This window comes from Varanus komodoensis, unplaced genomic scaffold (genome assembly GCF_004798865.1).
Source record: "Varanus komodoensis strain SLA01 unplaced genomic scaffold, ASM479886v1 scaffold6_2, whole genome shotgun sequence".
Lineage (NCBI taxonomy): Eukaryota > Metazoa > Chordata > Lepidosauria > Squamata > Varanidae > Varanus > Varanus komodoensis.
In genome coordinates, this window is record NW_025336346.1 from 14300275 (window position 1) to 14320593 (window position 20319).

A 20319-nucleotide genomic window follows, 5' to 3' on the forward strand; every position below is an offset into this window, starting at 1 on the left:
TTTCTTACTTTGGCTTGTCAGAGAGGCATTCTCAAGCCAGCACCTGCTTTGCATGTCCAGAAACTAGAGCCTGCCCAGAAATATTATTTTCTGGGTGGCTTACAACAAAAAATGATAAAATACCATCAAAACACAGTACCCCAGAATGACAAATTGCAGCATAAATATATTCAGCAGAGAAGATAATAAAAGCAGATAACCAACAGACACGCAGCACCTAGTTCTGTACCTCTCCTCCTTGCTCTACCTCCAGCTTCACTGGAGTTGGGTTTGACAAGGACTGAATTAGAAAAACAACAACTGTTAAACAGTTTTTAAAAATTAAAAACAATGCAAATCTTTAAAAACATTTTTAAAGTATATATCCTTCCTTTTGCTAGAAATAACATCACTTAAAAATAGTAAAAACAATAAAATCTAATTTGAAAATCAGTATCAAACAGCAATCTTTCTGGATGGCAATTTGCACAAGAGCTTTGAGGCAATGTCCACAGCACTTCAAGCATCAATTACTAATTTGATCCTCATGGGAGGAATTTCTTTTAGGACTGTCAGTTTTGATAGAATTGACTGCCTGCAAGCAGAAGGATCAATTGAGAGTGCTGGTGGAGCTGTGTGTGTGTGTGTGTGTGTGTGTGTATCCATCATGGCTATGAAAAACCATGTGAGCTGGGGCCAAATCTAGGCTCATAAATAGGCTTTTGTTACCCTGAGATTCATTGGGCTCATCCTGTTTCTGCTCAGAGGCGTGTTCTTCATGTAATCTCCATGAACAGAGTGAACATGCAGAAAGGAGTGGGACTGTGCTTATGTGCTCTGGATCCAAAACTGAACATATTGGCCTGATTGTAAGAACAGGTTCTACGTGCATCCAGCTTCAACACCCTTTGCATCTTTGTTTTCCTCTGCAGTTTCTCAAGAAGGTGGCTTCAGTCAGCTTTTGAAAGACATAAGTTTTGGATGTCATTGTTGGATAGGTTTCCCCACAATTACTCTCTGAAATGAGACAGGATGCAAATTTAACTTTTACCCTAACAATCATATGCATCTTTCTGTATTTTTTCTAATATGTGCATGTTTGTGTACAAGCCCATGCACATAATTGCAAGCCATTTTCCTAATGTATTGCATCTTTAACATTGTTTTCAGTTGTATATGAATGTTTGTGTGCATGTCTCTCTAATATGCCCATTTTTGTATATTTTTTACTAGACAACTTCATTGCAAAATTTGGAGAAATTCAATTTTCAAAGCATAACCAAATGCTTATTTATGTATTAGATTGAAAATACAAAGTCAGAGAAGTGTGCCTTAAAATGCAAACCAGACAAATTTCTTCCCCATCCGTGTGTAAGGGCTTTTGAAAGAGCAGAAGATATTGTTAAGTTTTAGAGTAACCAAGAAAAAATGGGTGTGGATCATAGAAGACCTCAAATGACTTAGTAGATAAATATACCTCTGGGCACAATCCTTTGCATGTGAAGATTTAAAAAAAGGGGGGGATTTCCCCCCTAAACGTAGACAAGTTGTTGTTGCTAGTTATGAAGTCGTGTCCAACCCATCGCGATCCCATGGACAACATTCCTCCAGGCCTTCCTGTCCTCCACCATCCCCCGGAGTCCACCTAAGCTCACACCAACTGCTTCAGTGACTCCATCTAGCCATCTCATTCTCTGCCATCCCCTTTTTCTTTTTCCATCTATTGTTCCCAGCGTTAGGCTCTTCTCCAGGGAGTCCTTCCTTCTCATTAGGTGGCCAAAGTATTTGAGCTTCATCTTCAGGATCTGGTCTTCTAAAGAGCAGTCAGGGTTGATCTCCTCTAGGACTGACTGATTTGATCGCCTTGCAGTCCAAGGGACTCGTGAGAGTCTCCTCCAGCACCACAATTCAAAGGCCTCAATCCTTCGGCGCTCAGCCTTCCTTATGGTCCAATTTTCACAGGCATACATTGAAACTGGGAAAACCATAGCCTTGACTATATGCACTTTTGTTGGCAGGATGATGTCTCTGCTTTTTAGTATGCTGTCTAGATTTGCCATAGCTTTCCTCCCAAGGAGCAAGAGTGCACCCTTAATTGATTTAGTGAAGATGTGCTTTCATATTTTGAGTTGGCCATTTGTTAGAAATACCTCAGATTTAGCTTTATCTTCTGGTACAAGAAGATTTGAACTTACTGTTCATGTGAATATAGACTGACTTAGTGACACCTCTGAGGCCATAGGGCATATTAATCCCCTGTGTCTCTAGTTAGGTTTCCCTCCTTGAAATAAAGTGAGCGAGGTCTCCCTGCCATTTCACATGATTTACACAGCATGCCATAGAGAAGTGTTCACTCCTGGTGGCAATGTGAATTGGACATCTGAGAGCCGAATGAACTGCAGTGCGCCAGAGAATGCTGCTCTCTGTGGACAGAAAACAGTTTAGAAACAAATATAGCAGTCAGTTTAGGAAGCTCTTACTACCTGGCCTTAGTTCCCAGAAATATTGTTGTTACATCAGGACATGGCAATGTGCTAATGTCTCCACATGCTAGAATAGTGAGATATTATCAAGTAGAGGCCAGCACTCATATTCAAACTTGGCAAACCTTTCAGCCTTCAACTTTGTTTAATTTTACCATCATATTTGACATGTGGATTCCTATATAGTTAAACCCTTGCATAACGTTCTTGCATTTTCAACCAACTAGAAATCCTGCAGCACTTAACAATAACCTCTGTTTATCTGCTGATCTAATTTCCTTATTGATTTGCTTTGTTACTTCAGGGCTGTATGTTTGTCCTATTGACTTAACTCTGTGTACTGTTAAGCCATTCTGAAGTCCATGTTTGAAATAATTAATCACATATGCCACAGTGAAAACCCAATGGAGATACGTGAGCTCAAGCTAATTGGATTGCACGGCTGAGTTGTAGCTTAAGTTACTAAGGACAGGCTTCACTACTTGTATTTAAACAGCGGTCATATGCGAGGTTGGGTTTTTGTTTGTTTTGTTTATCATCATCCTAAACCATGTAGTTCAGTGACACACAGTCTGCAGAGTAGATTATCTCTGGGTGTGCTGCATCACATTTGAAGCAGCCCTTCAGAAGCAGACCCAGGTCGAATCCTGTCCTTGCCATTGACATGCTGATGTAGTGGGAAGTTGGTGGAGATTACTGTGAGCTGCAACAATGGCAAAAAAACCCTTTCCATTGGGAATGTTTGTTACTTCACTTTCAGATTAAGTTCTAACTATTTCTGTATCAGCTGTGTCTTTATGCTGAACTTACTTCATCAATGTGGTGGTACTGAGAGGTCACACATGAGGGGAAAGCTGCCCACCCTCACTACCCCACCTGAAAGTAATTCTGGCATTGGGAGCTGTCTGTCAGCTAATGAGCCCAGGCCAAAGAGGGAAGTGACAAACTGCCTGGGGCCAGAGAGAAGCAGTGGGGAGGAAAAGGTGTGGAGTCTGATGTGTGAAGCCATACATCAAACAGGCAGGTTTTGTTCTGGTAAGACTGCTGGAGGAGAGGACCAAGTCATGAGAAAAGTGGTGGTCTCTGTGATGAGCTTCCTACCTTTCATTTAATGTCAAGCTGGAAAAATGTGTAGCTCTCCCACACAGCTAACAGCTAGATGATCTCTGAGGGGCATCATCTTAAAGAAAATTTTGTTGCTGCTATTTGCCAGTTAGTATCAGAGATTACATGGAATAAAAAAGATTAAGAAAATTGCCTATTATTGTAGCCACAAGTATGCAGCAGCTCATGACACAGACTACTTAGCAGGTTTCAACTCAAACGATTTAGCGTTTATGTTGAAGGTTCAGAAGAAACTACGTTGAAATATGTTTGAAATACGTTGGTGTTGGTGCTGGCCTGCAGTGATATATTTCACCCTAGCAGAGGTTGTTCCTGCGGTTTTGGTATCCACTGTGCAACGGGGGGCGGGGGGAGCCAACTGCTTCCAGGTTTGCCGTGTGTGCAGATCAGCTGTGTTTTTGCCACATTAGTTCTTGAAGTAAATCCTTTTTAGATGCGCTTTCCTGGTGCATTTGTGAAGAAGTAGAATGGGTAAAGGCTTGTTGAGCAGATTTTGAAGAGATAGGGACCCTCCAGCCTACAGACTGGTTCTGGCCCATAGCACTTCCTCTGCTGGCCTGCCATGTTCGTCTTGAGGCACCTTCTGTTCTTCTTCCAGCTTTTTGCAGGAAGCTTCTCTTTCTTAAATCAGCATGGCTACTGTATGCTAAACTAATCTGCAGACACAAGTCCTACAATAATAAAATGAATCTTTCATTTTGCATTCAACTTGCATACGGACTGGTTTGAAATGTTAAGCAAAGAGGTGCTTAACTTGAGGATTTTCAAAATCCATCATACCCAGTATTTCAAGCATACCTACTAAATAAATAGGATTGGGGAACCAGCTATATTTGTATATCTTGCATAGGGAATGGATTATAGACATTAACATAAAACTGAAGGTGAACTACAGATCAACCACGTACACAAACCTCTTTAGTTTAAATCTAACTAGCACAGAGGTAGGCTACTAGAATGGGTTGGGGGCTGGATGAGCAGATCGTGAGGGTGCAGTCATAGGAGATGCTACAGAACTACTTCTATTATCAGAATTCATAGTATTGAAGTGAACCCTTCCCCCACTGAAAATAATGTAATTACTCAGGGAAAATAAATGAATGTTCAGCCCATAGTCAGATTTTTAGATTTTTAAAAATCAGTTTAGCTCTACAAATCATAAATCTTCAGAATATAAAGGTCTGATTAGGAAGACTCTGTTCTGTGCATATTGGAATGTTGCTAAACCTTTCTTTTTGGTAAAGACAAAAATGAAAACAATGTGTAGGACTATGTAACAGCCTGGCTATCTTGGTACTGTTGTGGTGTCATGGTATGATTGCTCCATATTTAGATCTCCTTTTATTGTGTGACAAGCAGATTCAGCCATCCTCATAAGCTTATTCTAGAGATTTCGTCACACACCTGTAGTACTAACGGAAAGCTCAAATGATTCATTCAGAGATGCAAAAGCTGCAGAAGATTCTGAGGTATCTGTCCAATCACTCACATAAATGATAGTATGAATTTCTAGGTGCTCGTTTTGCAGAGGCTGTGAACCAACTCACATGACAACTAACACAAAGCTGCTATGTTAGAGCAATGAAAGGTTTTCGAGACTGGTACTTGAATTAGGCATAGGGACATATACCTTTGGGATAAAAAGCAAATTGGGTATTTTGTGTAGGAAGTGATATTGTGCAATTAAAAATCTCCTGAGATACCTGTACATTCAAAATCTTTCAAGATTGACCTGATTGGGGCTGCAGTATTCATCACTCCCGATTTTACTACCATTGCTACAGCCTCCGTGGTTGCCCACGTGACAGTCTAGATATAATTAATGATTCCTGGCTATGCCACCTGGCTTTCTGGTGCATTTGCAAACTTTGCAAGCAATTCTCATTCCTTGGGGAGGCTCATCACCAACATTAGGTATAACTTCATCTGGAAGCAGAGCCACATGGGTGGAAATCTTTACAAATACCTGGACCGGCATGGAAACGAGATCAGAGAGCCGCAGCCACACCAGCAAAGGTGCATGTCAACAAATGCAAGCAGGGTGCTGTTGTGAGAACTTCACTCAAACAATGTAGGGAATGTTGGTTCTTAACACCAGTTCCTTAACTGCCAGGAATCTGAAAGAGAGAAGCGATTTCTAATATGTTCTGATTATGTCTTACCTGTTTAGGCTGGACTAAGGACACTTCATGATATTGGACCTGAAATTCGGCGAGCAATATCCTGTGATTTGCAAGAAGATGAACCTGAGCAAAATCATCATGAGGAAGAGGAAGTATATAAAGTAAATGTCCATATGACAGATTGGAAGGCTCCATCTTATGAAGTTTGCAAAATTCACTTAATAAACACTAATCCAGTAAACAAACTAGGTTTAGTTTCAATATTCAGGAAGTTTAGTGAATTTAATTTATTCTGTCAGCTTACTGTAGATTGTGTTTTAAAGGTGAACCAAAAAGTAGGGAAATTATGATTTACCAGAAATGTGAGTTCTTCAAAGTTCTGAGTGTGGCAGTCTTCAACATGTGAGATGCGAGCCACTCTGGTAACCAAGTACAGCCATTGGCAGAAATTATGCTACCAGGGAAAGGACTTCCCTTCACCCCTCAGACCAAGTTGAAAGTCTACAAGCTGAAATCCCACCTTCTCTGATCTGGTGCCCTCCAGATTTGTTAGGCTGCAACTTTTGGCCAGGGGTTTCTAGGAACTGTCATGCAAGACCAGGCACCAGGTTGGGAAAGTCTTCAGTAAGTCCTGTACTAGTGAATAACAACATAACCACTAACGTTGTGAGATTATGTAACAATAAATTAAGAAAAGGACCATCACATGCAATTTAGCAAGTCTTAAGGTCTACTCTAAGGAGAAGAGTATCCCACAGGGCTTGAAGTGGCTGTTTTCTGAACTATGAACAGTTCCAGTTCCTTCCTCATAAAACTCCCAGTAGACTGCTGTACCATGCAGCCTCCAAGTCTAAATTGTCCCTTTTCCTGGAGGTTCCAAAATGTTGCAGTCTTCTGCTGTTGGGATGATTACTGTGGGATGTCCATCCCGCAGTATTCATCAGGAATGCCCCACATGCTGAAGCAATCCCCATCTGGAAGACAATCTCAAGGGAAAATCTCCCAGGGTGTTTGTTGGCCTGAAAGGAGGCTTAGTGGCAGCCAATAGTGCCACATTTATGTCTCATTGGGGCGATTTACGGACAATGAGGGATGAAGGTTGGCCATAATCCCCTGAAGACATCATGAAAGGAGGCCATCTATCCTGAACCCCAGAATGCTTGATTATGCTCAGCCCCAAATTCCAGCTGCAGGGAGGAACCAGCAGCCCAGCTCTTTTCAACTGAATTCCTCCACCTTTACCTGCAGAGGAGGTAGGAAGACCAGATGTGCATGGCTGTATGCCATGTCAACATAACCCCTGGTTCGGAGGCTTCAGCTCTTTGCCAGAGCATGGGAAATACCAGCCAATGGTTGTTAGATGTTAAACACAGCATTGCAGAGGTTTGTTCTGAAAGCAGAGAGATTCCTAGGAGCCTGAGTCATGGTCTCCCCACAACTAAAAACAGACAGTGGGCAAGTCACATGTATTTTCTGAACTGTCCAGAGAGTTTTGGCCTTTGGACAGCATAGAAATTAAATAACTAAACAGGAGATATAGTACCTGTTTCAGCAGGACAGCTTCAATCCATATTTTTATTGTGTCCAAGAAGAACAGTAATGTGCAAGAAAGACCTAGACTAAATTGCCGAATCGAATAGGAGCCATCAAGTAGGGCCACTTTTTGACTTTGATGGATCTTTTCGAGGCAGTTTCACATATACCCAGCCCTTTGGCAGTTCCTATGCTTTATACATATGGGATTCAGCACAGGGTTAGGCCATATGTCTCTGCCGCAGCTTGACTATTTACCAAGCTACTGGTCACTCTGGAAGCCCCTGTCCAGGACATCAGGTGCCACCTGCCTGCATGCTCTCCCCCTTGTACATATTAACACAGAAAGATGTACAGACACCATTTACAATTCACAGAGTACTCAAACACACACATTGGCTGAATTGGGAGTTCATTTACATCCCTCTTGTGATGTGCTAGGCAAGTGGGGTTTGAACCTTCCTGCTCAACCATGATGGGAAAAAGCCTGGGACCTCCCCACTGTTCAGATGAGTTGTGGAGATTCCTCTGTAGCGGTGCACCAAGGCTGAAGACTGAGACCTTTCCAGGACTTAGCTGAACTCTGGATAGGTCTGGATCTTGATCCCTATTGTGGCACCATCAAAGGTAGGGGGGTAGGCTGGAGGTCCCAAAGGGATGAAACTGTCAGGAGATCGCTTCTTGGACCTCATTTCCCTCTGGGCAAAGTGTGTCTCATTCTCTGACTAGGGTGTGGGAGCAGAAGGAATTCTAAAGAGTTCCATTTCATTATTCATGCTGAAAAGCTCAGAGATGAGTTTTTCCACAGGCCTGCTCTCTGCTAACCTGGCAGTCCTAGTCTGGAAGGGAAGGCAGAGCTGGTAACCAGTCAGGGCTGGAAAGGAAGTCCCTCCTCTGCTACTGTCATTTCCTGCTGATGACCCAGCCATTTCAGCAGTGGAAGTCTTTCCACAAAGTAGAAGACTGCCCCTCCCAGGAACCTGCAGAGAGGAAACAATTCATGCTTTTGCACAAGGCCCAATTAAGCAAGCTTCCTCTCCATGTAATGTCTTACATTATCCACGTCTTACCCTGCAGAAAATTAAGCAGCACTTCCAAGGGGGTGTGTACATCATAGCACTATGTGTCAGGGGAAATAATACTTCATAAAGGCAGTGCAGTAAGATTTAAGATGTACATATGCAGACATAGGAATATACAGATTTCATAGGTATACTCTGCATCCAAACGACCCTGTCTAGCCCTTCCTAAATCCCTGGTTCTTTTTTAAGTCTTTTTCTGACAGCTCTTAAAGGCAAGTGTCAGTGACAATGGGATGGACAATACACTTTTCTTCCTTCTCATAAAGAATATCAGAAATGAGTGAGAAAGTTGGGGACACTGGGATCTGTAGCGAAAGGCATTCAAACCCCCAAGGATCTCACGGCAAAGGAGGAAAAAGGTCCCTCCCCCTTCCACAAACAAAGATTGCTCGAGGAAGTAGGCAGCTCCACACCTGCACAAAACTGACTAGAATTTTTTAATTATGAAAAAATGCCATATTTGGAGTATAAACTTTTTTAAAAGGTGACCAGCCAGTGACAGACCCTTCCGTGTGCTTCTTGGGCACTTTGGAGGGGCTGTCATTGGTCATGGCAGAAGTGAGATCACTGAGAGTTATGGGGATGGGGGAGTTGAAGCTTTTTTGAAGTGCCTCACTGTTTTCCTTTGCACACTAGAATCAGTCACTTGAATATGGATAGCATGACAACCCATTGTGGGTAAAATAACCCTTAGAATAGCCCATGGGTTTTAGGGTGGCTCCTTGAAGAAGAACAAGCCACCTTGCAGGAAGTGGTCTGGTTTAGAATGACATGACAACCCGCTTTGGCTAATTGCCACAATGTTGTACAAACCAGGCCGAAGTCGATTAAAAGACTGGGAAAAGCTGTTCAGCTCAGCTCACATCTTTCACCACAGAATGTAAAGCAGATACTTTAGGACACAACTGAATAGTAATAATGGGGGAAGTTGGACTTTGGTGGCAGAACCTTCCCCAGAGATTTCCTTCTGCCATTTGTCATTGCTTCTTTCTTCTTTAGATTGAGCTCCAAGAGATACTGCTCCTATCTCCATCTTAGTCCTGGCTAGACTACAGCATCTGGGTTAGGTGTTAAAGGATCCTAGAGCTGCATGCCATTCACTCTTTTAGTAAGACACCTGGAGCACTTCACTGCCATTCATATAGGCTGAACTGCATGGATGGTCAGCTAAGGCTACACAGTCGGTGGATGCAGTGGAGCACAACTAGCTTGCTTTTGTGATAACAAAATCACATATCTCCAATAAGATCTGCAACAACATCATAGTCATGGCATGGCTTTAAGTCATAGATGTAACAAGTGGATATTATATATGTTTTGCTGCCCACTGTACAGTTCATGAATGTCATAGATACATTTTGGGGTGATTTTAGTTACTATCAATGGCAGGCACAATAGTCTGGGTATCTATGGCACAATGCTTGTTAATAAGTTAATAAAATCATCACTTTTTGGCATAGCTAGCAAGCTATCAAATTGTCACTATGGTATATATAGCTGCCATCACATTGGGCACTCCCCATATCACTACAAAAGACCCTTTAAAAATAGGGCATTATGACTGCTAACAGTCTGACCGAGGACTTTGGATACACCATGTTGAATAGGCACATGTACTGATATAAGTTTGCTTTCAGCAATGCATTGTCTTTCATTGATTGATTATTAACTTCTATGTTTCAGAGAAATGGTGCCCTATTTGGAAACCATGTAAATCATGTTAGCAGTGATACAAGGGATTCATTTCAGCAGATCAATACCACACACCGTCCCCTGCATGTCCAAAGGCCTTCAATTCCATCTGTGGGTGAGACTACTGAGAAAAATATGCATCCTCCAACGGGGAACTCTTTATTCCATAACCATCATAGCCATCATAACTATCATAACCACAACTCAGTAGGGAAGCAAGTTCCAAACTCAACAAATGCTAACCTCAATAATGCTAATATGTCCAAAGTGGCTAATGGAAAGCACACAAGCACCGGAAGTCATGAGCGTATATCTGAAAGTGGGCACCGTTCACATTCCAGGAGTGATCATCATGAGAAACACAGAAGATCTGCCAATAGAAGGTAAATCAAATGCATATTGAGTTCAGTTCATTTTACATGCAGATCAGATTGTAGTTAATGCCAAAGCCTTGTGAATACTTGGCATCTTACTGGGGATATGACAGTTAATGTTTTCAGGCCTTTTACTAATTGGTGACTTCAATTGTGGTTCCTTTGACCTCTCATCTGTGCTTATCTCACTTGCATTGCCTCATTTTCTAGGTGTATTTCAGCATAGCAACATTTGATTGGATCACTTGATCCATCTGGAAGTTTTATTTCAGTGTATGATTTGAATTGGGCATGTCATTCAGCTGTTTATTCTGATTAACTTGCCCATCAGAAAAAGACTATGAGAACCACACAATAAAAGACTGTAAATGTCAAATAAGTTTTGATGAACATACTATATTCAATAGGATTAGATAGATTTAACAGATATAAGCACAGGTAGTGCTTTGTGTTTTCCAGTATTTATGCCAAGAAATAAAAGCAAATCAATGTTTCCTTTTCATTAAATTGACTTATCATTTAGTACTTTTTATAGATAATTTCATTGCACAAGTGCAATAAATAACTTTAATGTTAGTTTATGAATCATAATTACACTTTTCCCCCCTCCACCTTCTTTCCTTCTGCAATAGATCTCGCTATTATGAAACTTACATTAGGTGAGTACCTATTGTTTTAAGTACATATATGGATGTTTTGGAAAATAGCATTAACATATCCAGAGAAAGCTGAGTATTCTTTTAACTCAGGTTAGAAATAAAATAACATAGGCTTGTATTCAGAAGTAGCCACATTGGGAAAAAATTGTATTTATGAATAATAGGAATTTCGGGACAAGAGAGGAGCAGAGGGGAGGGTGGAAAATATGAGCCTTTCGGGACAATTGTTCTAATGGTAATGCCAACGCACAGCCTATGTGCCTCTCGTGTGTAAAGTAGCCTTCACATGAGTTGCCCGCTTGCTCCCAGAGTGGCACAAACACGCAGCCATTTCAAAGCACTGTCCCAGTAAAGTTCAGTGACCAGACTAGAGCACCAAGCAAGGCTGTGTCCAAGGTCACTGCTGCTGAAGGGGGCACACAAAGATGCCCCGCTGCAGCCGAGATTCCAGAGCTGTTGCTGAGCACTGGGAAGGCAGCATGTGGACAGAGAAAAGGAAGGGACATGAAGCAGTCGATCAGAGTGCAGCAGGCTCCGACACAAGAGCTGCCAGGCGGACCAGGATAGCAGGCTGGAGTGTCTGCTGTAGCAGCAGCTGCTCTTGCCACAAAACTTAATGGAAACCATTCAGAAACATGGCAACTTAGTTCAGAGAGGCAAACAAGCCGTGGTGAAGCATGGAAGCTTTACAGTGAGTCATTGTTTCTCTGCGTGGTTCCATAGAGACCATCCATACCACACTTCACCATGAATGCTGCGTTCAGATGTAATGGCAAGTCATACCCCCGCAACTTCCACTGTGGCTTGTTGTTGCATGAGAACCTGCCAAGTGTCGGTTTGCATGATGACAAGCCAGGGTGGTTTCTTGCACAGGATGGTCTTTTGTGTCATCTGAATGCTGTCATGGTATGGTACATTTGGTTTTAGGAAAACTGTGATAAGAAATGTTTCTGTGGTTTCCACACTTACCATGGTTTCCCTGATCATCCAAACCTAGGATCTTGGTTTCCGTAGTCTTACCACACAATTCCCCAGAAAGAGCGACAGCTGCTGCAGTTGCTGCTCCAGGCATCCAAATTAAAATTTCAAGCATGGTGGATTTAGGGATACATGACAAAGGCAGGAGGACTGAGCAAGTTGGGTGGAAGTTATGGTAGTGTGGAAACCACTTGATTGCCTGTCAGGCACACCCAAGTAAAAAACCACACAGGGTTGCTTATAGTAAAGTGGGAATGCAGCCACAGTTGTATTTGTTCTGTGTTTAGAATAGTTTGCTTCCAGTTAAAGGCACGTATAAAGCCACGCTTTTTAAAAGTAGCAGTAGAGACAAACCTGAAGGGAGAGTTCATTATGATAGATATGGTCAAGAATACATGCATGGGTGTAGTGACAAGATCGCAGTGCATAAATATGGAAGTTTAAGAATGTTAATTCTTAATGTTATTATGCACTTGTGGGCAACTTCAAAAATTTGTATCTGTGTTGCTCCTTCAAGAAATGGGATTAAAATATTAACAGCATATAGTAGCATCCTCAAATATCTGTGTCCTGGCTGTAGGTCAGAATCAGGTGAGAGACACCTGCCAACAATATGCCGAGAAGATCATGAAATTCGAGACTATTATAATGATGATTGCTATTTGGATGATCAGGAGTATTTTAGTGGTGATGAGTATTATGAAGAAGACAGTATGCTCTCTGGAAGCAGGTAAGATTACTAGCCTTGTCTCAGGAAACAATTTAGTATGTCTTAGATGTCTGTGCAGTTATTCTCTATGTGTATGTTCAGATCTGGGTTCATGAGCATGGGATTGCATCCGAAATGTGTGATGAAGGGGATTTACTGCACTAAAATGGGAGGGAGGGAGGGAAGAGGAGATGCACATTCAACATAGAGGACTAGATAGAAAAGGTAAATTCAGTTCACTGTTTTGTCACATACCCTTAATCAAGTAGATACAAGATGGACAATACTTGGCTCAACAGCACTCCAAGAAAAAGACCTTGGAGTTGTTGTGGACAACAAGCTAAATATGAGACGGTAATGCAGTGCAGCCACAAAAAGGGCAAACACTATTTTGGGATGCATAAATAGAAGCATCACTTCCAGGACAAGAGAGGTACTCGTTCCCCTTTATTCAGCACTTTTCTGACCTCACCTCGAATACTGTGTTCAGTTCTGGGTACCCAGGTTTTAAAAAGATACAGAAAGACTAGAAAAGGTTTAGAGGAGAGCAGCAAAGATGATCCAGGGTCTGGAAACTAAGCCCTATAATGAGAAGCTGAGATAGCTGGACATGTTTAACCTCGAGAAGAGAAGACTACAAGGGGACATGATCATACTTTAGAAGCACCTCAGAGGTTGTCCCAGAGAGGAAGGAAGAGGCCTCTTCTCACTCATCCCTGAGTGTAGGACATGGAACAGCAAACTTGAACTGCAGCAGACCAGATTCAGGATAGGCACCAGGAAAAACTTCCTCACTGTCAGAGCAACATGACAGTGGAACCAAGTCGTGGGCTCTCCCACCCTAGAGACATTCAAGGTGAAACTGGACGGTCGTCTGTATGGTATGGTGTAAATTGGCATCCTGCACCAGGAGGAGGTCAGACCAATGGCTTCCTTGGCCCCTTCCAGCTACTAGTCCATGAATCTATGGATCTGTAAGTTATCACAAGGTCTGAATGCGCAAGGAAAAAACTTGATTGTTCACGTTACCCCAAAGTGCAATGAAATTTCTTATGTACATTTCCATGGCCATTCTACACAACTGGAAATATTTTCATTCAGATGCAGCTATTTGCTATTAAATGTCCTAAGTGATAATGAGCATGCCAATGCACTGTTTAAAAAAATGAACATTGCATATGACAGATTTAGTGGCCAACTATTTAAATTGCATCCATGTAGATATTACTTAATGCTTTAGGGAAATAGGATATTTAGGACCAAATGAATTTTGCAGTGGACAGCAGTGGTGAAGGCCAGAGGATTATAGAGACAGTGCAAGAGAGAATTTGTGTCAGTGCAGTTCTAATGTTTGCATGTTTTTCAGCATACCCCTGTGACATACTTTTATCTATGTTAATGAGAAAATCATTAACCTAATTAATGTTTAAAACTAGGCATTAAATACAATGCCTAATAAGTGCTGGGTAAGGATTTTGTTGATATCAGCATATCTGTATTACCTAGTCTGTGATTAATAGTGTGTCTTGTGTTATTCTAAATATTGGATTGGCCTGCATGAAGTTGTAGTAATCAGCGAGGAAGCCGTCTGATTAGACCTTGGGAGCCACTCAAGACAAGTTAATGAAAGGTTTGCTAGGGCAGTTTGACTTCATTAACTATCTGTTTCTTTACCTCAGGCATACACACGATTATCACAGCAGATATTACTGTAATGATTTAGATTTTGAACGACCAAAGGGTTATCATCACCCACATGGCTTTTTTGAAGAAGATGAGTCACAGATGTATTATGATTCCAAAAGATCTCCTCGGAGACGGCTGCTACCTCCAACACCTACATGTGAGTACACTAGGAAAGTCTGCTTTATCGAATGGCCACACTTGCTTTTTTATGGAACCCATGGGTGTTCCTTGGCCCATGGGTAGCATCCAACAGTGTCATTCTGCAAACTCAAGTGGAACTAGCGGAGCTCAGCCAAATCATTCTGTTGTGTGAGTAGTTGTACAATTAGTCGCACAAATGCAACTTCAGTTGGATTTTCTCTTGCACATAGTTCAGAGCCTACATTCTGCTGGCACAAGGTCAGTTATGCAATAGAAAGACATGGTTGGATACTGCCAGTGGTACCAGCTTTATTTTGTACACCGTACCCACAAGCAGGTGGTGCGGGGTGCTGTGGTTCTTGCGTCCTGCTGGCCAGCTTGGGAGCAGACCAAGTAAGAAAAGCCTTGGGGGTGCTCCAGCAGGAGCCTTCTTACTTTCTTATGAACTGAACTCCTACACAGAATAACACAAGTGTGATCATGAACAACTAAAGCGATACTGAGCTAACTCCATAATGGGATTTCTTAGCTCCAGATATATTGAAAATGAAGTCTGAAATGCCACTGTTAACTAGTGCATTGCTCCCAGACTTATTTATGGAAGTCTGGAAAATAGAACTTAACTTTTTGACAATATGTAGAAAATTTCCACTCATGGTAAAACCCTTCAAATTTCAAAAGTGATTAAATTAATGATTCAAAGTAAATTTATTACATTTCATGTCTCTCTGGTAATAAATTGTTCATTTTCATTGACTTAAAGTAGCTCAATCTAAGTAGTGGAAATATATCTAAGCAAAATCCTTTGTTTGCTGTTTCACAGTTAACAATAGCAAATAAAAATGAACATTGGATGGGTGGGAAAGCAGCTGGTCAGCACACTTTGGCCAAACCCATGAATGCATGCAGAGCTGTCCAGCAAGACAGGAAATGAAAGGAAACAAGCACCTTATCAGAGAGAACAAGCTTCCCAGCATCAGTAAAGAATTCTGTGCCTGCTCACAGAAGAACAACAACATGCCTTTTGCAGCTGAAACCAACTGCAATGTTTCTGCAGGCATGTAGACTAATCCTACATCTCTGTTTTTAACCTGGATGCCTCATCCATGTGCTAACTGAGCTTAGTTTCTGTGTTCAGTGAATTCCCGTCGCTTATGCACTGCAGGTGAACATTGCCAGTTGGATCTACTTATGAGATAGAGAACAGCAGCATTTTCAGGTCAAAACTAAGTGGATGGTGTTAATTTCAAAAGAAATATTTTTGTCATGCACACAGGCTTTTTCAGTTTGATATTAACTACATTAACAAACAAGTCTATCGTCCAGCAACTCACTTAATTTGTGCCATTCTTGACCCTTTCATCACAGACACACTAACTGCTCGCATGCTTAGTACTTTAGACTAAGTACTAAGCATGTGGTGGTTATCTGTCAAAAGGAAACCAAAATACCTCCCCACTTTTCCCATTTCTCAGGAAATGAAAGTCAAGTGTCAAATGCTTCATGAAAGATTTTGATTTTTATCATTAAAGCCCAGATTGTTTTATAAGCACAAGAGAGTGAGGAATACTTCAGTATAGTTAGGGTGCTGGATTTCTTAGTGTGGATACTAGAAAAGGGTGAGCCATTTAGTGTGCTGGAGGAATCAGTGGTAAAGAGCAAGTAGAGTTTTCCTGTTGTTCCATATCTAGCATTACACATGAGTCAGTTTTATATTGGTTATGTCACCTGTGTTAGGAGGGTGTGAAAGACATTTGCCTGCACTTTTGAGACATAGTTGTACTTTCAGTATATTATTTGCAAAGTGTCTGGAAAAGAGGAGGAAGTTGTCACTATTAATTTAAATGTGTATTATCTCAGGATCCTTGTTTAAGTGAAACAGCCACCAGAACTGTAATCTTTGTCCAGTATTGATTTATCCACTCAGATACTTCAGAGACAGGCCTGTACAGTGCTGCTTTCTAATGGCCCAAATGGCCATTCAGCATTTCTAATGGCCATTCAGCATCCATTTTTTTCTGCCTGGAATATATCCTGTCTCTCACCCTTCCATAAGAATCCCACTGCTAAATCTGTGGGCTCCCTGCCATGGCAGGGCTGCCATCTTGTTCCCTTATCTGCCACTTCACCACTTGCCACTTCAGTATAACTGTTACTGAACAAACCAGTTCTTTAAAAGTTTTGTAAACATGACATGGAATTCATCATAACCCGAACCCTTCATTATCCCTGAGCAAGAAATGCCAAAGAAATGCATTTTTTCCAGCTGTAAACATGTTTGGAATGAAATATTTCTGAGTTAAATATTTAATTGTTCCAGAGAAGTACCTTGTTCTTTAACACTGTGGATCACAATAATGAAGCATGGTAGACTGATTTTATATATTATATATAATACAAGAGAGACAGAGTTTACAACGTGAAATTAAAAGATGTAATATTGCATCCTGATAGCACCCAGACAATTAACAAGCCCAAGGCTTACCAACAGTTCTCACCTAGATAAATGTTGCAATAATGTCATGCTGACATGAAACTATTTGTCATCTTTTCTATAACAGATCAGCAAAACTCTATCTCTAGAAAATATTAACCACAAGCTTTTTATGTTTCAGCAAATCGCCGCTCTTCCTTTAATTTTGAATGCCTCCGCAGACAGAGCAGTCAAGATGAAATACCACTTTCTCCAACCTTTCACCATCACACTGCTTTACCCTTGCACTTAATGCAGCAGCAGGTGAGTGAAACATCACAGACCTCTAGCTTGAGATGCAAGATTTCATACTTCATGTGTAATCCTTTATCACTGCCTCAGAACATGCAAGTATTTAAAAGTCTCAGATGGCTAAAAGATACTGTGAGGCCACCAGCCCATGTTAGATTCTTGAGTTGTCAACCTTCTGGATCCTACCCTAAATTTTGTACTGGAAAATGTAATTGTAGTCTAAGTTTTGAGTTTTCAAAGTGTTGCCATGACACTACAGACGATCACCAGCATGGTGCTCTTGTGTCCCTGGACTGTCAACAAGCACTCCCTCTAATAGCAAACAGGTGATGAGTGGTGACAAATGGAAAGAAGAGGTCGGCCTCGCCATGCTTAGCAAATGCTGAAATTTGCAGAAATATCCCCCCCCCCAAAAAAAAACCCAGCCAGGGGAACAGGCCTGGCTGGAAATTGGCCCAGTTTGGACTAAGTGTGCTGAGCAGTGATGGGGCATTGAGTGCCAGCATAGGTGGCAGGTAGGGAAAGTTCGAAGGGAGACGGGGTGCTGTGCTTCAGCCCCTTAGAGCTTATCCTATCCCGGAAGATGGCATGGCTGGTTGGAACACTGAACAGGAGCAATTTATTAAAGGAGCAATTCTGTCTGTGTTTTGTGGCTTGGCAGGCATTTTTTGTTAATCCTCTGTTTGTTGAAGAAATTAAGTTTTTTTAGGGGCATAGGAGAATTTAGTTGCACTTCTGCAGGTGCATATTAGCATTAATGCCCATCAGCACAACTGAATTTTTACAGATGCCCACTAAAGATTTTTTTTAAATGGCCCACAGGTCTGCAGAATTCAAGTCAGTCTGCTGCAGAACCCACAAGTCAGATTCCTAGACATCCAAGCTCATTTGAATCCGTTGCAATTGTCTCCAACATCCTTAGTCAACTGTAATTAAAATTGTAGGCCTGGATGGGCCTAAATCCTCTGGCTGCATTCAGATGTAATGCCAGCTCTGGGTTTGGTGTTAGAGGAATGAGTGGCAACGCTCCCTCTTCCCCATGCTCTCTTGTGTGCTGGCATCAAGTTCTCAGAAATCTACGATTGATCCTTATATGAGAATATTGTAACCTATATTCTTTCAAACTATAATGTGCCCATGAACACAGATCAAATGTGGGTTTATGATCCTAGCTTGTAAGCAAGCTATGGTTTACTGTGATCATATGTGCTGATAAACTGTAGCTTGCTAAGAAACTGGAAGTCCTTGAGGAAATTGCAGTGTCTGTATTGGTGAGGAGGAGGACATACAAATTAAGGCTCCCTGCTGCTGCTTCATATATTAAGTGAATGCTGCATTATACATGATGCATTCCTGTGATGCAGGCAAGCATGTTGGTTTCTCTTGTAGTTAAGGCATCTGGTCTATGTAGCTAAGCAAACAGAAGTAACTGCTGTAACCCATTACATTTAAACATATAAGAAGAGCCCTGCGGGGTCACACCAAGGGTCCATCTAGTCCAGCATTCTGGTCGCCCAGTGGCCAGCCAGCTGCTTTTGGGAAACCCTCAAAGAAAACCTAAGTGTGACAGCACCCTCCGGGCCATGTTCCCCAGCAACTGGTAGACCTAGCTAGTCCTTCTGCCTTTAGTACTGGAAACCGCATAAAACTATCAGGACTAGTACACTTTGATAGCCCGCTTGATTCTGGACTAATGCTGAACTGTGACCAGTGGCTTAACTCCAAAATTCCCAGAAGCTTTGCAGCTCTCCAGGCAACTCCCAAATATAAAGAGTTTTAAGCCAAAGCATCGTACAGGACACAGAAAAGAAAAGTAAGAAATCAGAGTTCCATCTGGGAATAAATCAAGCAGTGGGGAGCTTTTAATTAGTTTCTCTTCCTCCTTTCCTCTTCTTTAAATGTTAGCCTGATCATCTTACTCAGCTTGAAGGCCAAGTGAACTCGGCTACTTCTCAAGCTGCCTGCATATCAGCTTTTCCTCTCTCCCGCAGATCATGGCTGTTGCAGGTCTGGATGCCACTAAAGCCCACAGGCATTCCCCCAGCCGTTCCACACGTTCCTGGGCCACTCCACCAGCTACCCCACCCAACCGGGATCGTACCCCCTATTATACACCTCTAATCCAGGTAGACCGAGCAGACTCCACGGAGCACATGAATGGCAGCCTGCCTTCTTTGCACAGGAGCTCCTGGTACACCGACGACCCTGACATTGCCTATCGGACATTTACACCAGCTAATTTGACTGTACCAAGTGACTTTAGGCACAAGCATAGCGACAAGCAGAGGAGCGCAGACAGCTTGGTAGAAGCGGTAAGTGTTCTGAGCTTTTGCTTGAGCTCTGTGATGTTAGTGGCATAAATGGGATATGTAAATTAGATCACTTTGGTGGCAGTAATGGAGAACAGGAATGTATCTTGTTTGCCTTCAGCCCCATCTACTAACCTACTTCCTAGCTTAGTCAAAAGATCCTACATACTGGACTGGGAGAAAGAGGTATCTTGGCTGCAAACACAACAGTACAGATCTCCTTAGGACTGGCCATTTTATATGCTAAAAATCATAGTTGCAGAACAATTGAATCTTTAGACAAAAGACTGATGAGCAGCAAAAACAATCTGAAGATCCAAGGTTTTGCAACCTGTAGAAGGAAGGAAAGTATGGATGCTTGGCCACAGCTTGCTTTCCCCTTCTGTTTCTAAATGTCCGATTAATTGTTGTGCAATTCCTCTTTCAGGTACTTATATCTGAAGGATTAGGACGGTATGCAAAGGACCCCAAGTTTGTCTCTGCTACAAAACATGAGATTGCAGATGCCTGTGATATGACTATTGATGAGATGGAAAGTGCTGCAAGTAATCTTCTCAATGGGAACATTAGCAACGGAGCCAATGGTGATATGTTCCCCATTCTGAACAGGCAAGATTATGAACTCCAAGACTTTGGCCCTGGCTATAGTGATGAAGAGCCAGAGACTAGTAAATATGAAGAAGACTTAGCCGATGAAATGATATGCATTACAACCTTATAG

General features: G+C 41.9%; 1 protein-coding gene across 1 annotated transcript in view; it reads left to right on the forward strand.

Annotated features, from left to right (window-relative positions):
- CACNA1D (calcium voltage-gated channel subunit alpha1 D) overlaps window positions 1-20319 on the forward strand; it is a 240186-nt gene extending 219867 nt beyond the window's left edge. Inside the window, exons 40-47 of the mRNA XM_044451181.1 lie at window positions 5758-5871; window positions 10009-10400; window positions 11024-11050; window positions 12609-12758; window positions 14417-14580; window positions 17180-17301; window positions 19281-19601; window positions 20026-20319. Of these exons, the coding sequence (XP_044307116.1) occupies window positions 5758-5871; window positions 10009-10400; window positions 11024-11050; window positions 12609-12758; window positions 14417-14580; window positions 17180-17301; window positions 19281-19601; window positions 20026-20319 (1584 nt within the window). The remainder of the gene's footprint in view (window positions 1-5757; window positions 5872-10008; window positions 10401-11023; window positions 11051-12608; window positions 12759-14416; window positions 14581-17179; window positions 17302-19280; window positions 19602-20025) is intronic.